Source organism: Macaca mulatta, chromosome 2, assembly GCF_049350105.2.
Source record: "Macaca mulatta isolate MMU2019108-1 chromosome 2, T2T-MMU8v2.0, whole genome shotgun sequence".
Lineage (NCBI taxonomy): Eukaryota > Metazoa > Chordata > Mammalia > Primates > Cercopithecidae > Macaca > Macaca mulatta.
The window spans coordinates 177,867,112-177,890,282 of NC_133407.1; the positions used below are offsets into that span (position 1 = coordinate 177,867,112).

Consider the following 23,171-nt stretch of genomic DNA (forward strand, 5'->3'; position numbering starts at 1 on the left):
GTTTAAGCTTTAGAGCAAGCTTGTCCAACCCGTGGCCTGTGGGCCGCATATGGCCCAGTACAGCTTTGAATGTAGCCCAACACAAATTCGTAAACTTTCTTAAAACATTATAAGATTTTTTTATGGCTTCTTTTTTTAAGCTCATCAGCTATTGTTAGTGTTAGTGTATTTTATGTGTGGCCCAAGGAAACCAAAAGATTGGACACTCCTGCTTTTTTTTTTTTTTTTTTTACTTTAGAGCTGGAGCTTTTCACCATTGTAATATATTACCTTCAATGGTATAGGCAGATAAATTTGTCCTTCTGCTTCAAAGCCAGTATCTGAGGATAGTTTTATTTATGTGGGGGGATAATTCTGTTTGCAGTGAGACTGAGATTATGAAGGTATTTGGATCACATTATTGAGGAGTCATCATGTGGTAAAAGTAGTAGTCTCTCCAAATTTGGAAATTTCTGAGTTGTTGGGTGAGATGAAAGGTAAAACTTTTACATCTGATGTTATCCTGTGTCTACTACAAATATTAGCACATTGCCTCACTAAGAGCAAATAAATAAGTCAGCTTCTTAAACCTGAAGTTTCCCAGTGGGCATTTTCCGTTCTACTACAGTTTATATTTTTCATATGGTTTCAGTATTCTAGTGTTTACTATTCATTAACATGAAATACAGATTTCAAATTGCCTTTTAAAAAAATTATTTCTACTGCTTTGTGGTTTTCTTTGTTTTGAGGACCAGTGTTATTCATGGAGTTTTCATTGTTGAAAAAAGAAGAAAAGAAATGTCAGTGATGCCTGTGATGGTAAAGAACAAAATAAAAGTCAAGGCTTTCAAATATACTAATTGAAAGTTTTTATGCTTACCGTAATTTCAGTTTTCTGTGTTAGATTCTTGGCATACTGCCTTCAGGATTTCTTCAGTCTAAGACTGAGGCATATTGAGGAAAGTCTATAAGTTGAAAACATCATATAATCTGTTGTACTTTCGTGTTAGTAGTAAGTTGTGAAATGGATTCACAATTTTTGCTTAAAGCATATAGACATTTTAGTGCCAGAGTTATCTAGTCTCCTGCTGATCAGAATAAAAGTGGTAGATAGCCCCATAGAACGGTATGGAGCCATAGAACATATGTACCACAACCCCCTGGTTTTATAGAAGAAGGTTTGGATAAGAGAAGCTTTCACTGTGGTTCATATCATGGAATAGTGTGAAGGACAGAATTGTGTCTAGAAACCTGGTCTATCAACACTGTGTTTTCTTCCACTGTATCCTAGTATTTCCTTAATTAGCCTTGTTATTAGAAATATAAACCAGGTATCCAAAAAGGTCCCATCGCCACCTCTCAGCTGTAGAACACGTTAAATCCAGCTTAACTTTTGCATTTGTGAAAATCTTAGACCTTTAAAAAATGCATATATATACATATATGTATGTATATATATTTATATTAGTCATCATTGTATTCAGAAAGCTTAAGACTTTTATAGTGGTTCAGGGAAATTGTACTGCTGAGAACTAGTAGGTTATTACAGCCACGTTTTTCTATGATTACTTTTTATTTTTCATTTTGAAAGAAAAAAAACTACCTGGCATAGTCTCAATGCTTTAAAAAGAAAGCAGTTTTCTGTGAGACCACTGACATCTAAATTAGTGTTCTTGTTTTGAACTGTTATCATGCATATTAAGACATATCATATATCTAATAAATGGAAGAAAAATGTAGTTAATTGAATCATCTGGTTGGGTTCGTCTATACACATTTCTTTCGTGATGTTATATGACAAAGAATACATGTGATGTGCTAATTTATCTATATAACTAGTCTGAGGTTTCTTGCTCCTAAGAATAATTTAATTTTAGTTGCATTTTTTAGGAGACTATTATAAAGGAAGGAGATAAATCACGAACTAGATTTAAGGATCCAGACCCCTCATTCTGTTTAAACCATTTTTAGACTGTGGATTTAAGTGTTTGAGCTTTCTGTTGTCTGGTTTTTATTTCAAAGATATGAAATTAGAACTAAGAGGTTTTTGTTTTGGGGAAGGAGGTGGAGAAAATACTGGTGTACCATTTGTGAATGTACTGTGGAGGAAGCACTGACGCTTTTTAGAAAATTGGGGATCAGTGGGTTCATGCAAGTGGTTTGGCTTCAGTGCCCCAGAGATGCCTTCTCCGTTTGAAAGCCGAAGCAGTATGGTTGCCAGTGGGGCCTTTCAGAGGAAGGGAGACATTGCGGTGAGTCTGGAAATCTATTCTGTCTCCGGTAGGCACATCTCAGGTTTATCAGAGAACATCAATATAATGGCTTTTTAATGACATTTTTGTTTCTTACTGAAAATAGGGCAATTTAAAGAAGAAAAGAAAGAAAAATTTTAATAATTCTACTAACCAGAGGTTACTATTGATAATGCCTTTTTGTTTATATCCTGTATTTGTTTTCCTATTTACATATAATCTATAATGTGCTATTTATAGCCTTTTAATAGAACTAAGATTGTACTGAGCATACTACTGATTATCCTGCTTTTTTCACTCTACACTTTCATTTTACCCACTTTCCCCCGATCCACTCACACAGTGTTATGTGTGAGAATAGATTTCCAGACTCACTGCAGTGTCTCCCATCCTTCAGAGGGCCCCATTGGCAACTAGGCTGCGTTGGCTTTCAAATGGAGAAGGCATATCTGGGGCACTTCATATGCACTTGCACTACCACTGGTTCCCAGTTTTCTATGAGGTATCTATATCAGATCATGCCTGAAATGAGTAGGAATTGCTTGGCAAATTTGTGCTTGTTTTTATCTTTATATTTGCACATACTGAATAAAGATAATTTTAATCCTGGGGAAGAGGTAGAAAAAAACTCATGATTTTAGTTTTCTTCTATTAGTATTGCACAACATAAGCATCAGAGAGATGACATTTTTCCTCCTATGGTTCATTTGTGTTTTACTTATCCTATTCCAAAAGAACAGTATTGAAGTGAGACACAGATATCAATAAGGAAAATTTCCAGAGCCAGAAGAAGGAAGGAACTGTCAGGGAACAATTAGTGTGATGGGAAACTATGTTATGCTTCCTCAGAAAGTATGACAAATATGTTACATTTACTTGAGTTTCTGGAAACTGCACATGAGGGATATAGCATTAATTTCCTTTGTCTTGTTGGTATTCTGTTTTACCATTCATGAAGAAAGAAAAAGATATGAGAGAAAATAAAAGGTCTCAGAACTCACAGAGTAAGGCTATTTTTCTAATTTAAAGTCAAACTCCCAAGTTTTAATTCTCTATTAAAGTGGGTTTTGGTTAAAAATTCTTTTCTGTAAACTAATTTTATAGGCTATTCCTATCTGTCTGTTCATTAGCACTGTTTTGGGGTCAGCAAATTATTCTTTATTTATAGTTTAAAAATATTTTTTATAATCTTTGAAATTAGCAAGCTTTTATTGGATATCTATTTTAAGAAGTTGTTACAGGTATGACTTTTTCTTCTGTAACAAAGACATGTGCTCTGTTAGAGCTGAAACACAGTATCTATGTAAAATAACCATGGTGCCCTTCAGGGAAACCTCTGTGCCCTGGCAGATAAAGTGTTGTGGCACGTCACATATAGGAAGGGGTAGGGAAAAGATTCCATGGAAGTATTTTGACATAAAGCTGGTGCATTTGAGAATTCAACAGGCTGAGGCATAGAAACATTGTATCAGAGTGGGGTGCTTAACTCAAGGAAAGCAGACCATTGGGATAGCTTGGGGAGAAAACAGAAGTAGTGTGAGAAATGGTGGAAAGGACAATAGAATACTTGAGGAAAATATTATTTTCCAGAATTTCTAACTATATTCTACTGAGTAAAAACAAAACAAAAACCATCCTTGATTTGTCAACAGTGATAAAAATGATGTAACAAGTAGAAGTAGGATTTTCCTGCTGGGTTTGGGGTAGAACTTGGAAAAAAAAAAAAAACTGACCAAATATATCTTTTTGATCTATGCATTTAAAATTAAGGTAGAGGATCAGGAGCAATAAATATGGATTAACTGACTCCATTCAGATTGCCACTTCACTGTTTTATGATAGGCTACTGAGAATAGCAAATAATAAAAAAGTTAATGTAGATTTGTTTAAAAAATTTGTTACTACTGTTGTTGTTTCAAGGTCAAGTTTATTTTGATTGTTGATGAAACTGGTCTTTTATCACATAACTCTAAGTCATAGAAGTATAGTTTGAATTTCCAGTGTTTGTAATATTTCTTTTTCTTTTGAAAAATAATCAAAGTTCTGCAGTGTTCTCGTTGCTTCTGTGTGAATCTCATAGCAATCATGATTTTCCATTGTGTTTACAGAACTTTCATTTTGTTTTATCATAAAGAAATGAAAGAATGGATTATTTTTTCTTTTTTGTCTCAAATAATGGAGTGGTCTCCATTTTAAAGGTTTATTTTACAAAAAAATACTTGTTACAGATTAGGTTTCATCAAAAGAAGTTAAATACTAAAGAAAAAGGAGTTTTCTTTATTGAAATAGATATTGTTAAGCTTTTAAACCAAATGAAAGTATGAGTGATCATATTATGCTGTAGTAGGTTTTCATAATAAATTTTCCAGATAAAACCATTTAGTGAAATCGTCAAAGAGATGTTAATCCAGCTTTAGCATTGATGCAAAGTTAAAATAACTGACATTTAAAAAATCATTCTGGAAACTTCATTGAATATATTGAGGTAAGGTTTATTGTGGTTCTTCTCTTCATACATACTGCTGTTATAATTCTAGGAGGTTTCAAAATCCACATGAATGACCCCATTCAACCCTCAAGCTATCCAATTCCTGACTTAATTTACCTTCACTCTGCTGTAGCTACCAGTTGCAGGGCCAGGTGCGTTTTGGCCAGAACTGCATCACCCTGGAAATTTTAAACACACTCTCTCTCTTCTGATTGCCATCTTTTTCTGGTCCCATCTCAGCTTCGTTCCAACTGCATTGTTCTTTAACTTTGGAGCTCTCTAAATCCCTTAAATTCATTGGGTATAGGATTCTGTCATCTTCATCTTTGTAATATCAGTGCCTAGACCAAGCCTGGCATATGATAGGCACTCAGAGATTTGAAGAATAAATGACTAAATGATTGTATCAAATACTTGCCCATTGTTTGCTGTTTCTGAATTATACGAGGCTATCATGATAATTGATGATCTTAATAATGTGAGAATATGATTCTCTTACCTTAGTAAGAGAGCTTTCAGTTTATTGGATGATAGTTATATGGAAAAAGAAGAAATGCTGCTATAAGTGTTTATAATTTTAAACAAAAGTGGTAAGTAGAATTAATAATAAATAACTTACTGATTGAAGATTTTCAAAAAATTAGATGCATCAGGATCTTACCTACATGTCTTATGTATTTTTATTCAAAATTTTTAGAAATGAGGAAACAGAGAGGTTAAGTAACATTTTCTTTATCTTTAAGCAGGCTGAGGATATTAAGCCAGTACTAACAAACTTAAGGACCAAACTCGTCAATATGTAAGATACTAGAAAAATTAATCAGAATATTTTTTGAATATCTTTCTGGAAGCTTCTCAAAGGACATTACATTGAGCATGATAGGCTGGCATGTTATTTCATGTTTTAAGTAAGGCATTTGTAAATTGTCCATTTAAATCTATTTATTTTAGAAGCAAATATATTTGTCCTGTGAAGAGCATCCTTATTTTGAGGGACAGCTTCTTGCCGTTGATAAAACTTTGTAGATAATATGTTGAAAAGAATACCACAGGCTGGGCGCAGTTGGCTCACACCTGTAATCCCAGCGCTTTGGGAGGCCAAGGCGGGCGGATCACTCGAGGTCAGGAGTTCCAAACCAGCCTGGCCAACATGGAGAAACCCCATCTCTACTAAAGTACAAAAATTAGCCAGGTGTGGTGGCATACACCCTCTGAAGGCTGAGACATGAGAATCGCTTGAACCCATGGGGTGGAGGTTGCTGTTATCCTAGATAGTGCCACTGTACTCCAGCCTGGGCGTCAGAGTGAGACTCTATCAAAAAAAATAAATAAATAAAAAGAAAGAATACTACAGAGAGATCAAAGAATGTTCAAAGTTATCTCTCCCAGCCAGAATTTTGGGTGTAACCTCCCTAGCCATGCTAGTGGTAGATGAGGTGTTTAACAAAGGAAACGTAAGATCTTCCTTTAATTGCCGGTTCAGTGTAGTTTTTTGGAATTAGTTTACTAAATTTCTGTTAAAGTGATCAGTTTAGTATCCAAGAAGTAAAATGGAGCAAGTTGAAAAATTGTCCTTCTGCCTGTGTTTCAGTTTAGATTGTTCCTGGGTGCACTGCTGACTTCTCTTATGACTTTGGGTAGACTCAGTCTTTATTGGTAATTGAACTTTTAATGTCTGTTGTGTACTCCCCTTAGATACATTTAAAACTTTAAAGCATTTGGGCAGGGGAAATGGGTAAGGATCCAGTTTTATTTAAGACTCTCAGGACCCATCTCAGTAATAGTATCTATTCCCATGAGAGAGAAATGAAAGGCAACACTTATATCAGCCTAGTCTCCTCACTTAGGAATCACAACATTCCTAAGGTCAGAAACAGTGTGGAGTAAATCTCTGAACCCATTTTGGAGGGCAGTACATCAGAAATACAGTGGAAATTGCTCTTTAGCTGGATATGAGTTTCATTTTAAGCACCTCTGTTTTTATTCTTTATGTCCTGCCTTTCTTTTTATGTTGAGTTTGTTTCACCTTGTAAAAATTAAGAAGAGCATGTTCTAGCTTTTAAATGTGAGAATTGAATTATTAATAGATTTTGGGTAAAAGTGTCATCTCCCATTTCTTCTACCAAAAGCAGCACATTCTCACAGACTTTGCACCTCACTGAAAATAGTCATTTAAAGTTTTCACTAATTCAGCATTTAAAGCTTTTTATTTCCTCCTCTGATTTATAGCACAGCTGTTTCTGGAATAGAAAAAACTCGAGGACTACATGCAATATAATTAGATTACATTCTTTGTGTGTGTCTCCTGCATTTAGTGGAGGCTACTAATCAAATCTTGATATATTTTCTATTTGTTTTATGAATTTAATTCAAGTCAAGATGGCTATAATTAGAGCAGATTACTCCTACCACATTGTATTATGATGATCTCTTCATGACTTTTTGTTTCACACTATGTGATAAATTCATTAAGGGTAGCATTGTGCCATCCTCCATCAAGCGATTTATATACTTCCTTTGTGCTTATTATGTTGACTATAGCAATGTTAAACTGTTAAAACTTGCTAATAAACAGTGAAGCTCCATCATTCCAATAGAGTCAGCGTGCTAATTCACTGTAGTTCAAATCCACATTCTAGTTGAATCCCCACAATGTAACTTGACATTTGGAGAAATTGATTCATACCATTTTAAAGAAATATGATATAGGCGACAGAATCCAGGATGAAAGAGGTACCTTGTTACTTAGGTGATGACATTGTGGATGCATTTCACATCTCTCTTTCTCTCTTTTTAATGTAGCTCTTCTCCTTCCTTGGTTTTTACTCCTCCGTCCCTCTTTCTTCTTCAAGGCTCCTCTAATGTTAACATCTTTGGCAGTTTGGCCAATGTTGACAACTACTTTTTGATTATTTGGTATTTTAAAATACTTAGTATTTTAAAAAACTTTTATTGGCCGGGCGCAGTGGCTCACGCCTGTAATCCCAGCACTTTGGGAGGCCTCGGTGGGCAGATCACGAGGTCAGGAGATCGAGACCATCCTGGCTAACATGGTGAAACCCCGTCTCTACTAAAAATACAAAAAATTAGTCGGGCGTGGTGGCAGGCATCTGTAGTCCCAACTACTCGGGAGGCTGAAGCAGGAGAATGGCGTGACCCTGGGAGGTAGAGCTGGCAGTGAGCCAAGAACTCACCACTGCACTCTAGCCTGGGTGACAGAGTAAGACTCCGTCTCAAAAAAAAAAAAAAAAAAAAAAAAAAAACTTATTGTAAAATTATTTATTGTAAACAAAATCCCATGTAAAGCAAATGAATAAATGTGATGGTTAATGGAATATATGTGGAAATAAGAAGCTTCTCTTTTAAGTGAAAGAACTGATATCAAAAATTCCATCTAAAATTTATTAAAATTAAAATTTCTTTTATAAGATTATTCAGTGTATTCTTTCTGGGCAGATTTGTATTTAGTTAGTTGTCTGGGGATTGTTTTGTTTTAGTGTCAGAAATATATTCTTACTAAGTATCAGACCCTTTATTAGGCAGTCATCATTTTAGGTCTTATGATGATGGGAAATCCCATGGGCTTAGGGAAAATTGGCTAAGTGTGGAAAAATTGCATAATAGAAAAAAATTCCATTTACAAAGATGTGTGATTGTTTCTTTTCTTCTCTCTATGTCTAGATGGTTAGAGATGATTGTATTCTTGGATTGTTTTATTTTCAAAATTGAAAGTTTTTTTTTTAAATGGGTGTCAGGCTGGGCACAGTGGCTCATACCTGTAATTCCAGCACTTCAGGAGGCTGAGACGGGTAGATCACCTGAGGTCAGGAGTTTGAGACCAGCTTGACCAGCATGGTGAAACCCGGTGTCTACTAAAAATCCAAAATTAGACGGGCATGGTGTGGTGTGTTGCATGCCTATAATCCCAGCTACTTGGGAGGCTGAGGCAGGAGGATCGCTTGAACCCGGGAGGCAGAGGTTGCGGTGAGCTGAGATCACGCCATTGCACTCCATCCTGGGCAACAAGAGCAAAAATCCGCTTTGAAAAAAAAAGTGGATATCAAAGGATGCAGAGTGGGATGGGGGAATAAAGAAAGCACATACTACATAGCAAAACATTGTAAACAAAAATAAGTCACAGTATCATATAAAAAAGAAAATGTATTTGCTATGATAACAAATTTAAATGACATTAGATACCGGAATTAGTTTTTGGTTCTTTTTTTTTTTTTCCTTTTAAGCTCCAACAGAATAAGTTTGTCAGTTCTTTTCATACCTTGCTGTAGATTGCAACCTCTATAAATATGTTAAATAGTAGATTTCTAAGATGATTATTTACATATATATGGAGTGTGTGTGAGTGTATAAGTATAAAGTAAATATATATATTCTGGAATGTGTATGTATATATGCATATATATATTCAAATATTTTTAACAATATGAGCTTGAGTTTCTTTCAAGACTAAAGGCAAAATGTATTTTTTCATTGCCTTATTTTGTGCAAAACGCCAAATAAAATTGTGGTGATCCATTTACAGAAGCCAGCAAATAGAAGTATATACACATTTTATAATCAATCAGTGAGTATTTATATAGATACTAGTGATTATTAGAGCTTCTAGACTATAAAAAATGTTACTATGTTTCTTTTAAAGTTCAGGGTCTACATAGCCAGTGGATCAGATACCCAGAATGGGTAATCACTGGCATGGTGTTTCAGACTTTAGATCTAACAAGTAAAAATTAAAAAAAAAAAATCGGATATGATTAAAGGACAAAGAATCAAGGGAATGGAGTGCAGCCAATTCAGAAAATAAAGAACAGTTGGTTTACCCTAATTATAGTCATCTTGATTTTTCCTTTTTCTTTTGTATGTATCAATTGGAAGTTCGGTAAAATTAAATCTTTAGCCCAATTATAGAAATAAATTCATTGCAGATTTCCTAAGGTGATTTTATACTTTTCTTAAACTCAAATCTTAGAAGTTGGGAAGTTGGTTGTAGTTTATATTAGCCACAAGTCTTTCCTTCGATATAGTAAAACAGTTTACTTTTTATTTTTTAAAACTGAATATCTTATATCTACCATCATCTAAATTGATGACATGTTAACATAAATGACAAAATCATATTGATATCAAAGATTCAACTAATTAACAAAAGTTTTACACTTGGATTAGGTTGAGTTGTGCAAAAGTGGCTAAATCTAATAAAATGATAAAACATTTGTGTATATTATAATTTTGCAGATGGTTTATGGGCACAGGTCAAGCATTAAAATAAAGCCTATGTTATGCTCCCCCCCCCCCCACTTTTCATCAAAAAGCTTTTCATAGATAATATAAGTTATGGAAATAGGTGATTTTTTTTTTTTTTTTTTTTTTAGTTTTTTAGGGAAGATGAATTTATTGACTTTATAGAATATCTTACTGCATTCTTATTACTACTTTTCCCACTTTTGATCATGAGTATCTTTATTCTATATTCGTAATCTTATACAGGAAGTGATGTGTCTCCTTTGTAAATGTTTTAGAAAGAGTGTCACCCAATGGTTTTATGGTCAGGTACATATTACATGATCTCCTTGGTAACAAACATGAGTTTTTGTTATTATTTGACAGTTATTAAACACAGATACATTAGTAAATATGGAGCAAAGAAACATAACTTTCAATGACAAAGTTCTGTTGATACATTATATGGTTTTATATGTTGTAAATTCGATGACTTTCTCTATATTAATTTTCCGCTATATTTTTATTGAGTACTAATACACTTGCCTCCATTCACCTCCCAACACACACACACACTCTCTCTCTCTCTCCCCCCCCCCCATATATACAGGCGCACATACACATGCATAATAGCTGAAGCTTCAAAATGAAAACATATGCAGAATGTACCTATTGATTTCTGGTCATTCTGAGCAAAAGGGGATATAAAGAAATACGCTTTGTTTAAAACTGGGAAGTTATTTAGTATTTTGTGTTTTAATTGCTTCTTACCTATCTAGCACTAGTAGTTTTATGCCAGTCAACGTAATATTGAAAATTTAAGAAATGTTAGCAAGGATTACAGGTGATTGATAGTACTATTTTGTAGTATGAAGCCTGGTTTAAATCTTGCCAGAATCTCCGGAACTTAATATGGAAATTAGAATAGAGGTGACACCTGTATCTCCGTTCTAAACCATTTTGTCATACTACCACAGTTTTTTCCTTCTAAAACAGACTTCATCAAGTCTTCAAAATTCTGGATCTGTTAATCCATTTGACTCTCGATTTATTTCTTTTCTCTCTAATTTTTTGTTTTTGAGACATTGTCTCACTCTTATTACCCATGCTGGAGTGGAGGGACGTGATCATGTCTCACTGCAACCTCTACCTCCCAGCTCAAGAGATCACATCAGCCTCCCTGATAACTGGGGCTATAGGCATGTGCTCCCACACCCCGCCAATTTTTTGTAGAGATGAGGTCTGCCATGTTGCCCAGGCTGGTCTCAAACTCTGGGCTCTAGCCATTTGGCCGCCTCAGCCTCCCAAAGTGGTAGGATTACAGGGGTGAGCCACCACCCCTGGCCTGACTCTCCATTTCTTATAGTAGTACCTCTTAATGAGGAAAGCACGTTAGAATTGCCCAGGGGGCTTCTAAAATATGCACATATCTAGAACCCATCCTCAGAAAATCTGATATTTCGGTAGGAGTGGCAAGTATGTTTAACAAAAACTGTGCATTGATTCAGATGCCTCTTTATGTCATATCCCAACCAAAGTTTCTTACTCTGTCTCATGTTATTTTCTCCAGTTACCCTCTGCTCTGCTTTAACCATGCCAAAAATGATATAATACAAATACATTTTCATTTTATACTTATGTATTAAACTTTTGTACATGCTATTTCTACCGCCTGAAATACCTTTTACTTCCCTCTCCATCCTCCCTTTCTCTCCACTCCAGGTCTTTTATCTGTCAAACAATGAGTTTTCTTCCTAGATTCTCCTCTGATAGCAAATCTTTCCTTAATCCCCCAGGTAGAAATAGTCACTCTCTCTTTTATGTTTACCATTTATATTTGATTATTATTTTTTAAGTGTCAATCTCTTCCATTAATCTGTGAGCTCAGTGAAATTATGGAATTTATCTTATTTGTGTTTATGTTAAATGAATACATGGATGACAAATTGACAGCTTTGTTAGGAATTAAAATTTTCAATGTTTTCATAAACATTGTTTTTAAGGGCAGCATTCAGTTGAGGTTTTCATGATCAACCATCAAGACGTACGTTGATACATGCATAACATTTGTCTTAATATATATTCCCATAAAATTTGTATGCATATAGGTATTTATTTCTTATCTTCATTTTTTTCCCTTGTGCCTACAGACGAAATCTCACAAAACTGTCCCTTATCTTCAGTCACATGCTGGCAGAAATCAAAGCAATCTTTCCCAATGGTCAATTCCAGGGAGATAACTTTCGTATCACAAAAGCAGATGCTGCTGAATTCTGGAGAAAGTTTTTTGGAGACAAGTAAGTAAAAATCATTTTTATAGCTGCGGATCTATCTTGCAAGGGTTACTGTATCCTCCCTCCAGTTGGATATGGTATATATTTTACTTGAGTGTTTTGTGAATGTATTTTATTATTTTTGATAAGCATTTTGATTGATTGGTAATTTTTGTAGCCACCAAAGGTATACCTCAATAATACAGTAGTTTTTTAATGACTAAGTAAATATACACTGTTATTTATTACATGAGCATTCATTGAGTTTGTTCTGAGAAGCAGAAGTATGTAAGAGTCTTTATACATGAGAAGCTGATAACTTCTTATAATTTAATATATGCTTAATACACAAAATAAAAGGTAGAAGGGAATAGATACTTTAAAAAATCGTGTAAGTAAATTGCTCTGACAATTCAGAGGGGAATAGTTGCTTTGGGATCAGTGATCAGGGACTGCTTCCTGGAGGAGATGGTATGCTAAGCTTGGTTAAGATCTGAAATCGAGGTGAGAGAAGGCCCTGGCACCCTGATCCAGCCTTTCTTTGTTTTACTGCATAGAGATTATATATATGTGAATAAGATATGAGGATAACATTATCACAAAGATGTAGCCTGTTGCAAAGTAGCTAAAGATGTTTTCTGTTAGGTATGCCCTACAGAGACAGATTCTGGTGAGTTTGGTAAATAATGGAATTGAATGTCTAAAGTCAGCATAATTTATATACAAGTTGCGAAACTCTTGTCACCAATTTCTCAGTAAAATGATCAAGAATGAGCATCAGGAGGCAAGTGGTTTCCCCAGTAACTTTTTAAGAATTACCTTTAATGAGAGCACATCCTCAGAATGTCTTAGAATGTAGGCAAAGCCCTGGCTGAGTAGTAAGGAGGAAGTGTGATTGCTTACATAGATTATTGTTTTAATCTTGTATCAAAGGTCTGTATTTGTCCTTTAACTGATGAAATTAGACATAAAAATTGTTAATAAACACTTTTTTTACAGTACTTTGATATGGGAACTACAATATTGGTTTTCCTTTGTTTTTGTTTTTGTTTTGTTTTGTTTTGTTTTCTTCTTACAAAGTATTGTGTTTACTATAGTCGTCATCAAGATTGGAATATACCTACATAGAGTAATGTACATTTAATTAAGCACATACTTTTTTTGGCAGCCAAAATATTAAAGCCTATTTCCCACATTATACTAAAATGTATTCAGAGTTACTTTTAGGCACTAAAGGATAAAATACCATTGTTGCCAATATCATGGAAATTCTGTGTTGTAGCAATCTAGTTATTTATAATGTTCCTATATTCATTCAGAAATGAAGAATTTTAGAAAAAAGTTTATCCTTATCTGAATTAGAATAATACAGACAGCTAAGACTATACTAATTAAATATTAATTGTAGAAAGTAGAACAGTCCTGCCAGGTTCGGGATGTAGGAACTGAGAGGGTTTCCTGTAGTTGCAGTTCATGTATTAACATTGTAAGCTTAGTTCAAACAGTCGGTAACCTTCAAACTAAACTTTCTTTTTTAAAGTTTTAAGAAAATATATAGGACAAATTGATTGTGGTATTTCTTTTTGAAAACTGAAACTTCTGGTGAGTTATAAAATTGTTTACTTGTCATAAGGTCAATAAAAAATGGAAAGATTGCTCATGGGTTTTATTAAGAGAGGAGTTTACTTTGCTGGCACTTCAAGCCACAGAAAATTATGCATTTGAGACAACTTTATTTCCCTTTATTTATAACCACAGACATCAAGGGGCTGAAATTTCTCTTCAACTGCTACATGAGTGAAATCACTACTACATCAAATGAGGGATTCTTGAAATAGTGATTAGTTACTTTCCCTACCTCCCAAGTCTTTTCATCTTTATCCACTGTTTTTACTGAATTGAGAAAGCTGCTTAATTTTTTTAACACTTTTAATTTGTGAATAACTGCCAAATTTCGTGCTCCTTTTGGAACATATATGCATTACCATAGTCATCCAAATTAGCGATTCCTTTATTAGATAATTGGAGAAAGTATTTTTTTATTCTTCCTAGGTTTTTACCTTGTGGTTCCATAATATTTTATTGAATGAATGGACATATGCATGAATAATGTGCATCCTTTCAAAAGGTTGATTTTTTTTTTTCATTATGCTCTAGTATTGTTTATATTTTCCCAAAACTTAGTTCTCCTGTGGGAGCATGCATGTCATTTATCTCACTGTTCATTGAGGCCATGTGAGATTCATGGAGGCCATGTGAGAATGCTTTCATTTAGCCTAACCAGTGCCTTTAAACTTGAAAACAGCATTCTCTCGTAAAACAGAACCATTAATCCATTCATGAGGGCAGCGCCATCTCTTAAAGGTTCTACTTCTTAATTCAGTCACAATGGCAATTAAAATTTAACATGAGTTTTGGAAGGGGCATTCAAACTATAGCACTGTTGTTCTTGAAGACATGGTTGTGCTACCTTCTCTGTTCAGGGCCCAAGCCCAGCAGCCAAGAGGCACTGCCTGCCTTGTGGCCCAAGGGGAACAGTAACACAACATGTATCATGGCAAATTTTTGGGGAAATTCTGTTTATGGTCAATTTTTATGCAAATGAATATAATATTTTAACAACACAGTTATGCTTTTCCTTTCGTAGTCTGTTGACCAAGAGATAGAAATCTGTAGGAAAAGAAAAGTGACATTATTGAATAAATGTGTCTGTCTATGTTCAGCAAAATGAGACCAATACTAAACTGAATCTTCACACTCTGGAATAATAGCTTATAATCTAGAAACTTTAAGCATGAAGCTTGGAAAATACATTACTGCCTGTTAAAAAAAGAAGCACATTAATGTGATTAGACTCTGGGTAGCAGTCATTTTTCTCAGCAAGTCAGGTAGCAGCTCATGAGCTATTTATTTAAGTACTTTTTGACATTGAGAAAAGTGATTGATTAAAGTGATGATTTATAAGATTTTAGTGCACGGGTCACCTGAGCAGTGCACACTACCTAATATGTAGTCTTTTATCCCTTACCCCTCTCTCACCCTTCCCCACCACAACCCCAAAGTCCATGATATCATTCTTATGCCTTTGTGTGCTCATAACTTAGCTCCTACTTGTAAGTGAGAACATTTGATATTTGGTTTTCCATTTCTGAGTTACTTCACTTAGAATAATGGTTTCTAGCTCCATCCAAGTTGCTGCAAAAGTCATTATTTCATTCCTTTTTATGGCTGAGTAATAGTCTATGGTGTAAATATACCATATTTTCTTTATCCACCTGTTGGTCTGTGTGAACTTAGGTTGGTTCCATATCATTGTAGTTGCAAATTCTGCTGCTATAAACAAGCATGTGCATGTGTCTTTTTCATAAATGACTTCTTTTCCTTTGACCAGATATCTGGCAGTGGATTGCTGGATTGAATGGCAGTTCTGCTTTTAGTTCTTTAAAGAGTCTCCATACTGTTTTCCATAGTGGTTGTTACTAATTTACACTCCCACCAGCAATGTAAAAGTGTTCCCTTTTCACAACATCCACGTCAACATCCGTTGTTTTTAAAGATGTTTAACAACATCTATTGTTTTTAATTATGGTCATTCTTGCATGAGTAAGGTGGTTTCTCACTGTGGTTTTCATTTGCATTTTCCCAATGATTAGTGATATGTTGAGCATTTTTTCATATGTTTGTTGGCTGTTTGTATATGTCTTTTGAGAAATGTGTGCTCATGTCCTTTGCCCACTTTTTGATGGGATTGTTTTCTTCTTGCTGATTTGCTTGAGGTCCTTGTAGATTCTAGATTCTAGTCCATTGTCAGATGCATAGTTTGCAAGTATGTTCTCCCACTGTGTGAGTTGTCTGTTTACTCTCCTGATTATTTCTTTTGCTGTGCAAAAGCTTTTTAGTTTAATTAGATCTCATTTATTTATTTGTATTTTTATGCATTTGCCATGAATTCTCTGCCTAAGCTAATGTCCAGAAGAGTTTCTTTGATGTTATTTTGTAGGATTTTCATGGTTTCAGGTCTTAGATGTAAGTCTTTGATCCATCTTGAGTTGATTTTTTAATAAGGTGAGAGATGGGGATCCAGTTTCATTCTTCTACATGTGGCTTGCCAGTTTTTCCAGCACAATTTATTGAATAGGGTATCCTTTTCCAGATTTATGTTTTTGTATGCTTTGTCGAAGATCAGTTAGCTGTAAGTATTTGGCTTTACTTCTGGGTTCTCTATTCTGTTCTATTGGTCTATGTGCCTCTCATTATACCAGTACCATGCTGCTTTGGTAACTATAGCCTTGTGTTGTAATTTGAGATCAGATAGTGTGATGCCGCCAGATTTGTTCTTTGCTTAGTATTGCTTTGGTGATATGGTCTCTTTTTGGTTCCATACAAACCTTAAGATTGTTTTTTCTAGTTCTGTGAAGAATGTTGATGGTATTTTGATGGGAATTATAGTGAGTCTGTACATTGCTTTGAGCAGTGTGGTCATTTTATTCTTCCCATCCATGAGCAGGGGATGTGTTTACATTGGTTGTATCATCTATAATTTCTGTGTTTCAGTGTTTTGTAGTTTTCCTTTGAGAGATCTTTCACCTCCTTCTTTAAATATATTCCTAAGTATTTTATTTTATTTTTTCAGCTATTGTAAAGAGGATTGAGTTCTTGGTTTCTCAGCTTGGTTATGTTGGTGTATAGAGTGCTACTGATTTGTGTACATTGATTTTGTGTCCTGAGACTTTACTGAATTCATTTATAAGATCTGGGAGCTTTTTGGATGAATCTTTAGGCTTTTCTAGGTATATGATCACATAATCAGTGAACAATGACAGTTTGACTTCTTCTTTTACAATTTGTGTGCTGCTTCTTTCTTTTTTTTAAAATCAGATTGCTCTGGCTATGACTTCCAGTACTGTGTTGAGTAGAAGTGGTGAAGGTGGGGATCTTTGTCTGGTTCCAGTTCTCAGGGGGAATGCTCTCAACTTTTTGCCTTTCAGTGTGATGTTAGCTATAGGTTTGCCATATATGGCTTTTATTACTTTTGGGTAAATCTCTTCTATACGTATTTTGTTGAGGGATTACAAAGGGGTGCTGTATATTATCAAATGCTTTTTCTGGGTCTATTGAGATGATTATATATACTTTTAAAAATTCCATTTATGTGATGTGTCACATTTATTAACTTGCGTATGTTAAACTGTCCTTATATCTCTGAAACCCACTTGATTGTGATGTATTACTTTTTTGTTGTGCTGTTGGATTAGTTAGCTAGTGTTTTGTTGAGGATTTTTGCATCTATTTTCATCAGAGATACTGCTCTGTAGTTTGTTGCTGTTGTTATGTCTTTTCCTGGTTTTGATATTAGCATGATAGTGGCTTCATAGAATGATTTAGGGAGGATTCCCTCTTTCTCTGTCTTTTGGAATAGTTTCAGTAGGATTAGTACCAATTCGTCGTTGAATGTCTGGTAGAATTCAGCTGTGAATCTGTCTTGTCCTGGACTTTCTTTGTTTGCATTTTTAAAATTACTGATTCAGTCTCACTGCTTGTTATTGTTAGTGGGTGGCAGTAAACCTTACCCAGCTCTCCTGCAGTTGGCAAGGCTGATCTCACTCCCACAGTGCTCTGCTAACAATGTTTGGTTTAGATCCAGGCAGCCTGTACACAGAACTCAGACCTGCCCCAGGTCATAAGCTTCTCCACATAGAAAGCTGCCGTGGCTTTCAAAAACCCATGCACCTCTTTGTCTGCCTACAAGGCCAGGCACCCAGCTCCTACTCTCCTGTCTGTAGCACACTTCCCGCTTGCTGCAACTCCTCCCGTCCCATTCTGTTCAAGGGAATTTGTTCCACTCGAGATTATATTACAAAATTCAGTTGGGAGGTTCTTTTATCCTGTGTCCTTTCCCTGAGGTCATTGGCTGACTTCCAGAGGGTCCCTGTGAGATATAGTCAGGAATAGCTTCCCTGGGTTCATGCTGGAGACTGGGAATACCTACATAGCTCTTCCTGCTGCTGCTCTTGCTTTTTTATTTCCCTAAGTCTGTTCCAGCTGTTGGAGGGGTAAAGGGCTTCTCCAATGGCCTGGATTTTCAGATTCCCCAGTGGGGATGTGTACTCGGAGGCAGGCTCTCTCCCTCTCGCACTCTGAGGACTTAGAGTTTTTCACCTGTCTCATGTAGTAGGCTGTAGCCTACCAATTCTTTCACAGGGTCTGTAGATTCTGTTTTCTTTATTTCCTGCGTTGGTTCTTTGAAAATAAATTCACAGTGTGAATCTCTGCACATTATTCTGTCCTTCCAAGTGGAAGAGGAGTGCTAACACTGCCTCCAGTCTGCCATCTTGAAAAAAAAAAAAAACCAACATTGAGAAGATATAGACATAAATTTCCAAACAAATTATAATTCAATTAGAAACATAGATACTAACTTTTGAATCTTCTTATGTATCCTGTCCTCTTCATACTTAAAATTCTCTTCTTCAAATTTAAATTCATACTCTGCATTACCCCAACAACCTTCTGATTGGTCTCCCTATCTCCAATAACAACCTACCCAATTGTTCTTAGGGGACCAGTGAGCTCTCTAAAAAGCAGAGCTAATCATTCCAGTCTTTTGCTTGAAGTGTTTCCATGAATATTAATTCTAGGTTAAAGTCTAAAATTACATTAACATCACAAGCTTTATAAACTTTTTTTTCTGGCTTCTTTTTTTCTGCTTATGATTTTTGTATACTTAACTCATCTGCAAAGAAACAAACGACTCAATACTATTCGTATTTCCTGATGTATGTCTCATTTTTTACTCCTCATTGTCTTTGGTTTCTTATGTTGCATTCACTGCTTGGATAGGCAGTCACCCATGCCCTAACCAGTGTTGCCACTTTGGAAGCTTTACTTTAGTACCCTAATGGATATCCCTACTCTGTGCTGCCAGGTACCTGAGCTCACATCTGTCATAACAGATTACAGTGAACTGCTGACATGCCCCCATTTCTCAATTGAGAGGTTTCCAATAGACTAGAAAGTTTCTTTGGAGGCAGAGACGGCATCTTACTTATTTTTGTGTTTTTGAGCCTGACACATTTCCTGGAATGTTTAGGCAATAATTTTTTTGTTTTGTTTTGTTTTGCTTTGTTTTGTTTTGTTTTTGAGGCGGAGTCTCACTCTTCTTGCCCAGGCTGGAGTGCAATAGCGCCATCTTGGCTCACAGGAACCTCCACCTCCCAGGTTCAAGCAATTCTCCCGCCTCAGCCTCCCGAGTAGCTGGGATTACAGGCATGCGCCACCACGCCCAGCAATTTTTTTTTTTGTATTTTTAGTAGAGGCGGGGTTTCTTCATGTTGGCCAGATTGGTCTCGAACTCACAACCTCAGGTGATCCGCCTGCCTCGGTCTCCCAAAGTTCTGGGATTACAGGCATGAGCCACCGTGCCCAGCAGCAATAATAATTGTTAACAGACTACGTGAATAACTGCATGGATGGACAATGTCTATCCTCTACTTTCAATCTGCAGTGCCTTCATTATATACAAATTGATCTCTTTTTAAATAATCAGTTCCTACATTACTATTCCTTAGATGCCTCTCTTCCCTCTTCTTTATCTTCTGTCCTAGAATTTTGACACCTTTCTTTAAGTTCAGTTCAGAAGTCCACTTTTCTGAGTTTTTCTTGTTCATTTACACCCTTCCATGTGATCTATGTTAATTACTGTATACTTTGGTTGCTGTTGTATTTTAGACACATTTATATTTTAAAATATGTTTACTATGTAGGTCTTTCTTGCTTGATTGCAAGAGTCTTCAATGACTTTCTATGCAAAAGTTGGTGAAAACAGACACGTTTATTAGGTTGTTCCATGTCAGATTTTGTATTCAGTGCTTTCACATATGCTAGCCTCATTTTCAATGTAATCTTTAAGCTACTCTCTAAATGGTTGTTGAATGAGTCTTTTATGTACTGTATACATTATAGACATTCAGTAGTTGTTAGTTGAATGTATGAATATAAGATGCAACTTTTCTGCCATTTAAGCTCTCTCTTCCTTTACTTACGTCTGTTCTTCAGTTAAATTGGCTTATTTGGCTCTTTCCTGACACATCAGCAATGATAGGTTTCTATGTCTTTGCTCATATTGCTCCTTCTACTTGAAGATTTTTATAATCCCTGGCATAAAAAATTCTTACTAATCCCTCAAAGATAATCTTGCTCATGATTTTTCCCATTAGTGTTATTACTAGATCTCTTCTTAAACTTCTCTAATCTCTGACTTATCTTCTGCATTTACTATTTTTATGGTTTTATTACAATTATTTGTCTAGTTGTCATACTTCCCCCTAGACTATATGCTCCATGAAATCAAGCTTATTTATTCATCTTTGTATTTCTAAAGTAGCTCAGCACAATGTTTGATATATAGGCTTTCAGGAACCATTGCACATTTAATTCAGATGAGTTGAGAAGTAGAGGAATGTGCATGAGCATGTGTTTGTGTGAGGTGGAGCCTACTTGCTTGATTGACTGGGAGACAGCATACTTAGGGTTAGGCATGCATACTCTGGAGCCAGATCATCTGTCCCTGGACAGGTTCTGACTGCAACATTTACTCACTATGTGCCTTTGGGGAATCTAGTTGGTTTTTCTATGCATCTTTTTCCTCCTTTATAAAATGTGAATGATACTAATAATAGCTACCGTCTGTGTTTGTTATGAAGACTTAAAGTAGCTAAACCTTATCTCTAAGGCACATAAAACTGTGTCTGGCATATAATAAACATTCTATTTTGTGGAATAATTAACCAATTTAAACCTTTAATAGTGCTCCAGATACTACCAGTATATTAATTAATTAATTCTCTAAATAATATAATTTACATTTGACTTTGTATGATGGCAGTTTCATACTCCCTAGCAATCTAAAAGCAAAAAAAAAGAAAAATTAAAAAAATTATTTTATATGTATCCCAAGATAAAAGTAGAATTGAAGATAAGAAACTGTCTTGGTTATCATGGGGGGGAAAATGATCTATTTATAGCTCAATTTATTGCCTCTACGATTGATTTCCTGCAAAAGCGATAAGGACCTTCTTTGGTTTCCTGTATGTTCCTTTCACTTTTACTAAGAAACAAAGGAAAATACTTTCTTTACCTTTCCAGCTAGTGAGATATATGTTCTTCTAGCATATTAACTAGATCAGTTTTCCCTCTAGGTAAAGAAAACACAACTTAATTATATTAAATTAAAAGAGGGGATATACAGGAGAAATTAAGAGTTTTTACAATGAAAACTTCTAGCAGAAAGAGAAAGAAAAAAGAACTAAAGTAGGATTCAAAGAATCACTAGTTAATATTTCTACTAGTTAGCCACCTCCCTTTGTTGCCTGTTAAAAAAAAAAATTCAGGTATCTTTATGTCAATAAGGAAAATAAAAACTTACATATTTATTGGAGGCCTATTTTGTTCAATTCATTGTAACAAGATACAAAAAAACTAAGATGCCAATTATAATTTTCTACCTATAAGCAATATTCAATTTGGGGAAGACAGGATATAAAAAGAAGATAAATACTTAAAATCAGCTCTGTACAATTAGAAAATCACATAAAGAATGTCACAAATAATAAATTAATTTACTAGTACACGCATACCTCAGAGATATTGTGGGTTTAGTTTGAGACCACTGCAATAAAGTGTACATCACAATGAAGTGCATATTGCAATAAAGCAAGTCATATAGATTATTTTTGGCCTCCTAGTGAATATAGAAGTTGTATTTATACTATACTGCAGTCTGTTAGGTGTGCAATAGCATTATGTCTAAAAAAAATGTATGTACCTTAACTAAAAAATATTGCTAAAAAATGCTAACAAGCAGCTGAGCCTTCAGTGAGGTGTAATCTTTTACCTGCTGGAGAGTTGTGCCTCGATGTTCATGGCTATTGACTGATCAGGGTGGTGGCTGCTGAAAGTTAAGGTGACTGTGGCAATTTCTTACAATTAGGCAGCAGTGAAGTTTACTACATCAATTGATTCTTCCTTTCATGAAATATTTATCTATAACATGCAATGCTGTTTGATAATATTTTAGTCACAATAGAGTTTCATTCAAAATTGGAGTCAATCCTCTCAAACCCTGCCACTGCTTTATCAACCAAGTATATGCAATTTTCTAAATCCTTTATTGTAATACCAGCACTGTTCACAGCATCTTCACCTGGAGTAAATTACATTTAACAAAGCACTTGTTTTGCTTCTTTATAAGAAGCAACTTTTTGTCTGTTGAAATTTTATGATTTCAATCAATTTAGCCACATATTTAGGCTCTACTTCTAATTCTAGTTCTCTAGCAAATTCTACATCTACAGTTACTTCTTACACTGAAGTCTTGAAATCCTCAAAGTCATCCATGAGATTTGGAATTCACTGTTTCCAAACTCCTGTTAATGTTGATATTTTGACCTCCCTTGAATCATAAGTGTTCTTAATGACATTAAAAAGGTAAATTCTTTCCATGAGGTTTTCAATTTTCTTTGTCCAGATCTATCACAATATATGACAGCTATAGCCGTAGGAAATGTATTTCTTAAATAGTAAGACTTGAAAGTCAAAATGGCTCCTTTATTCATGGGCTGCAGAATGAGTACTGTGTTAGAAGACATGAAAACAACATTAACCTCCTTGTACATCTCCATCAAATCTTTTGGATGATTAGGGGCATTGCCAATGAACAGTGCTATTTTGAAAGGAATTGTTTCCTCTACACAGCATATCTCAACAGTAGGCTTAAAATATTCAGTAATCCAGGTTTTTGTTCCATTTGTAGAGCACAGAAAGAGTAGGTTTACCATAATTCTTAAAGGACCTAGGATTTTTAGATTAGTGAATGAAACTGTCCTTTGAAGCTTTTTTTTATTTTTATTTTTTTATTTTAAATAAAAGAAATTTATTTCTCATAGT

General features: G+C 35.0%; 1 protein-coding gene across 6 annotated transcripts in view; it reads left to right on the forward strand.

Annotated features, from left to right (window-relative positions):
• Positions 1-23,171, forward strand: part of CBLB (Cbl proto-oncogene B) — a 213,841-nt gene that overhangs the window by 79,672 nt on the left and 110,998 nt on the right. For all 6 annotated transcript variants that reach the window (XM_015129774.3, XM_077993983.1, XM_015129772.3 and 3 more), the window contains exon 4: positions 12,105-12,251. In XM_015129774.3, coding sequence (XP_014985260.1) covers positions 12,105-12,251 — 147 coding nt within the window. The remainder of the gene's footprint in view (positions 1-12,104; positions 12,252-23,171) is intronic.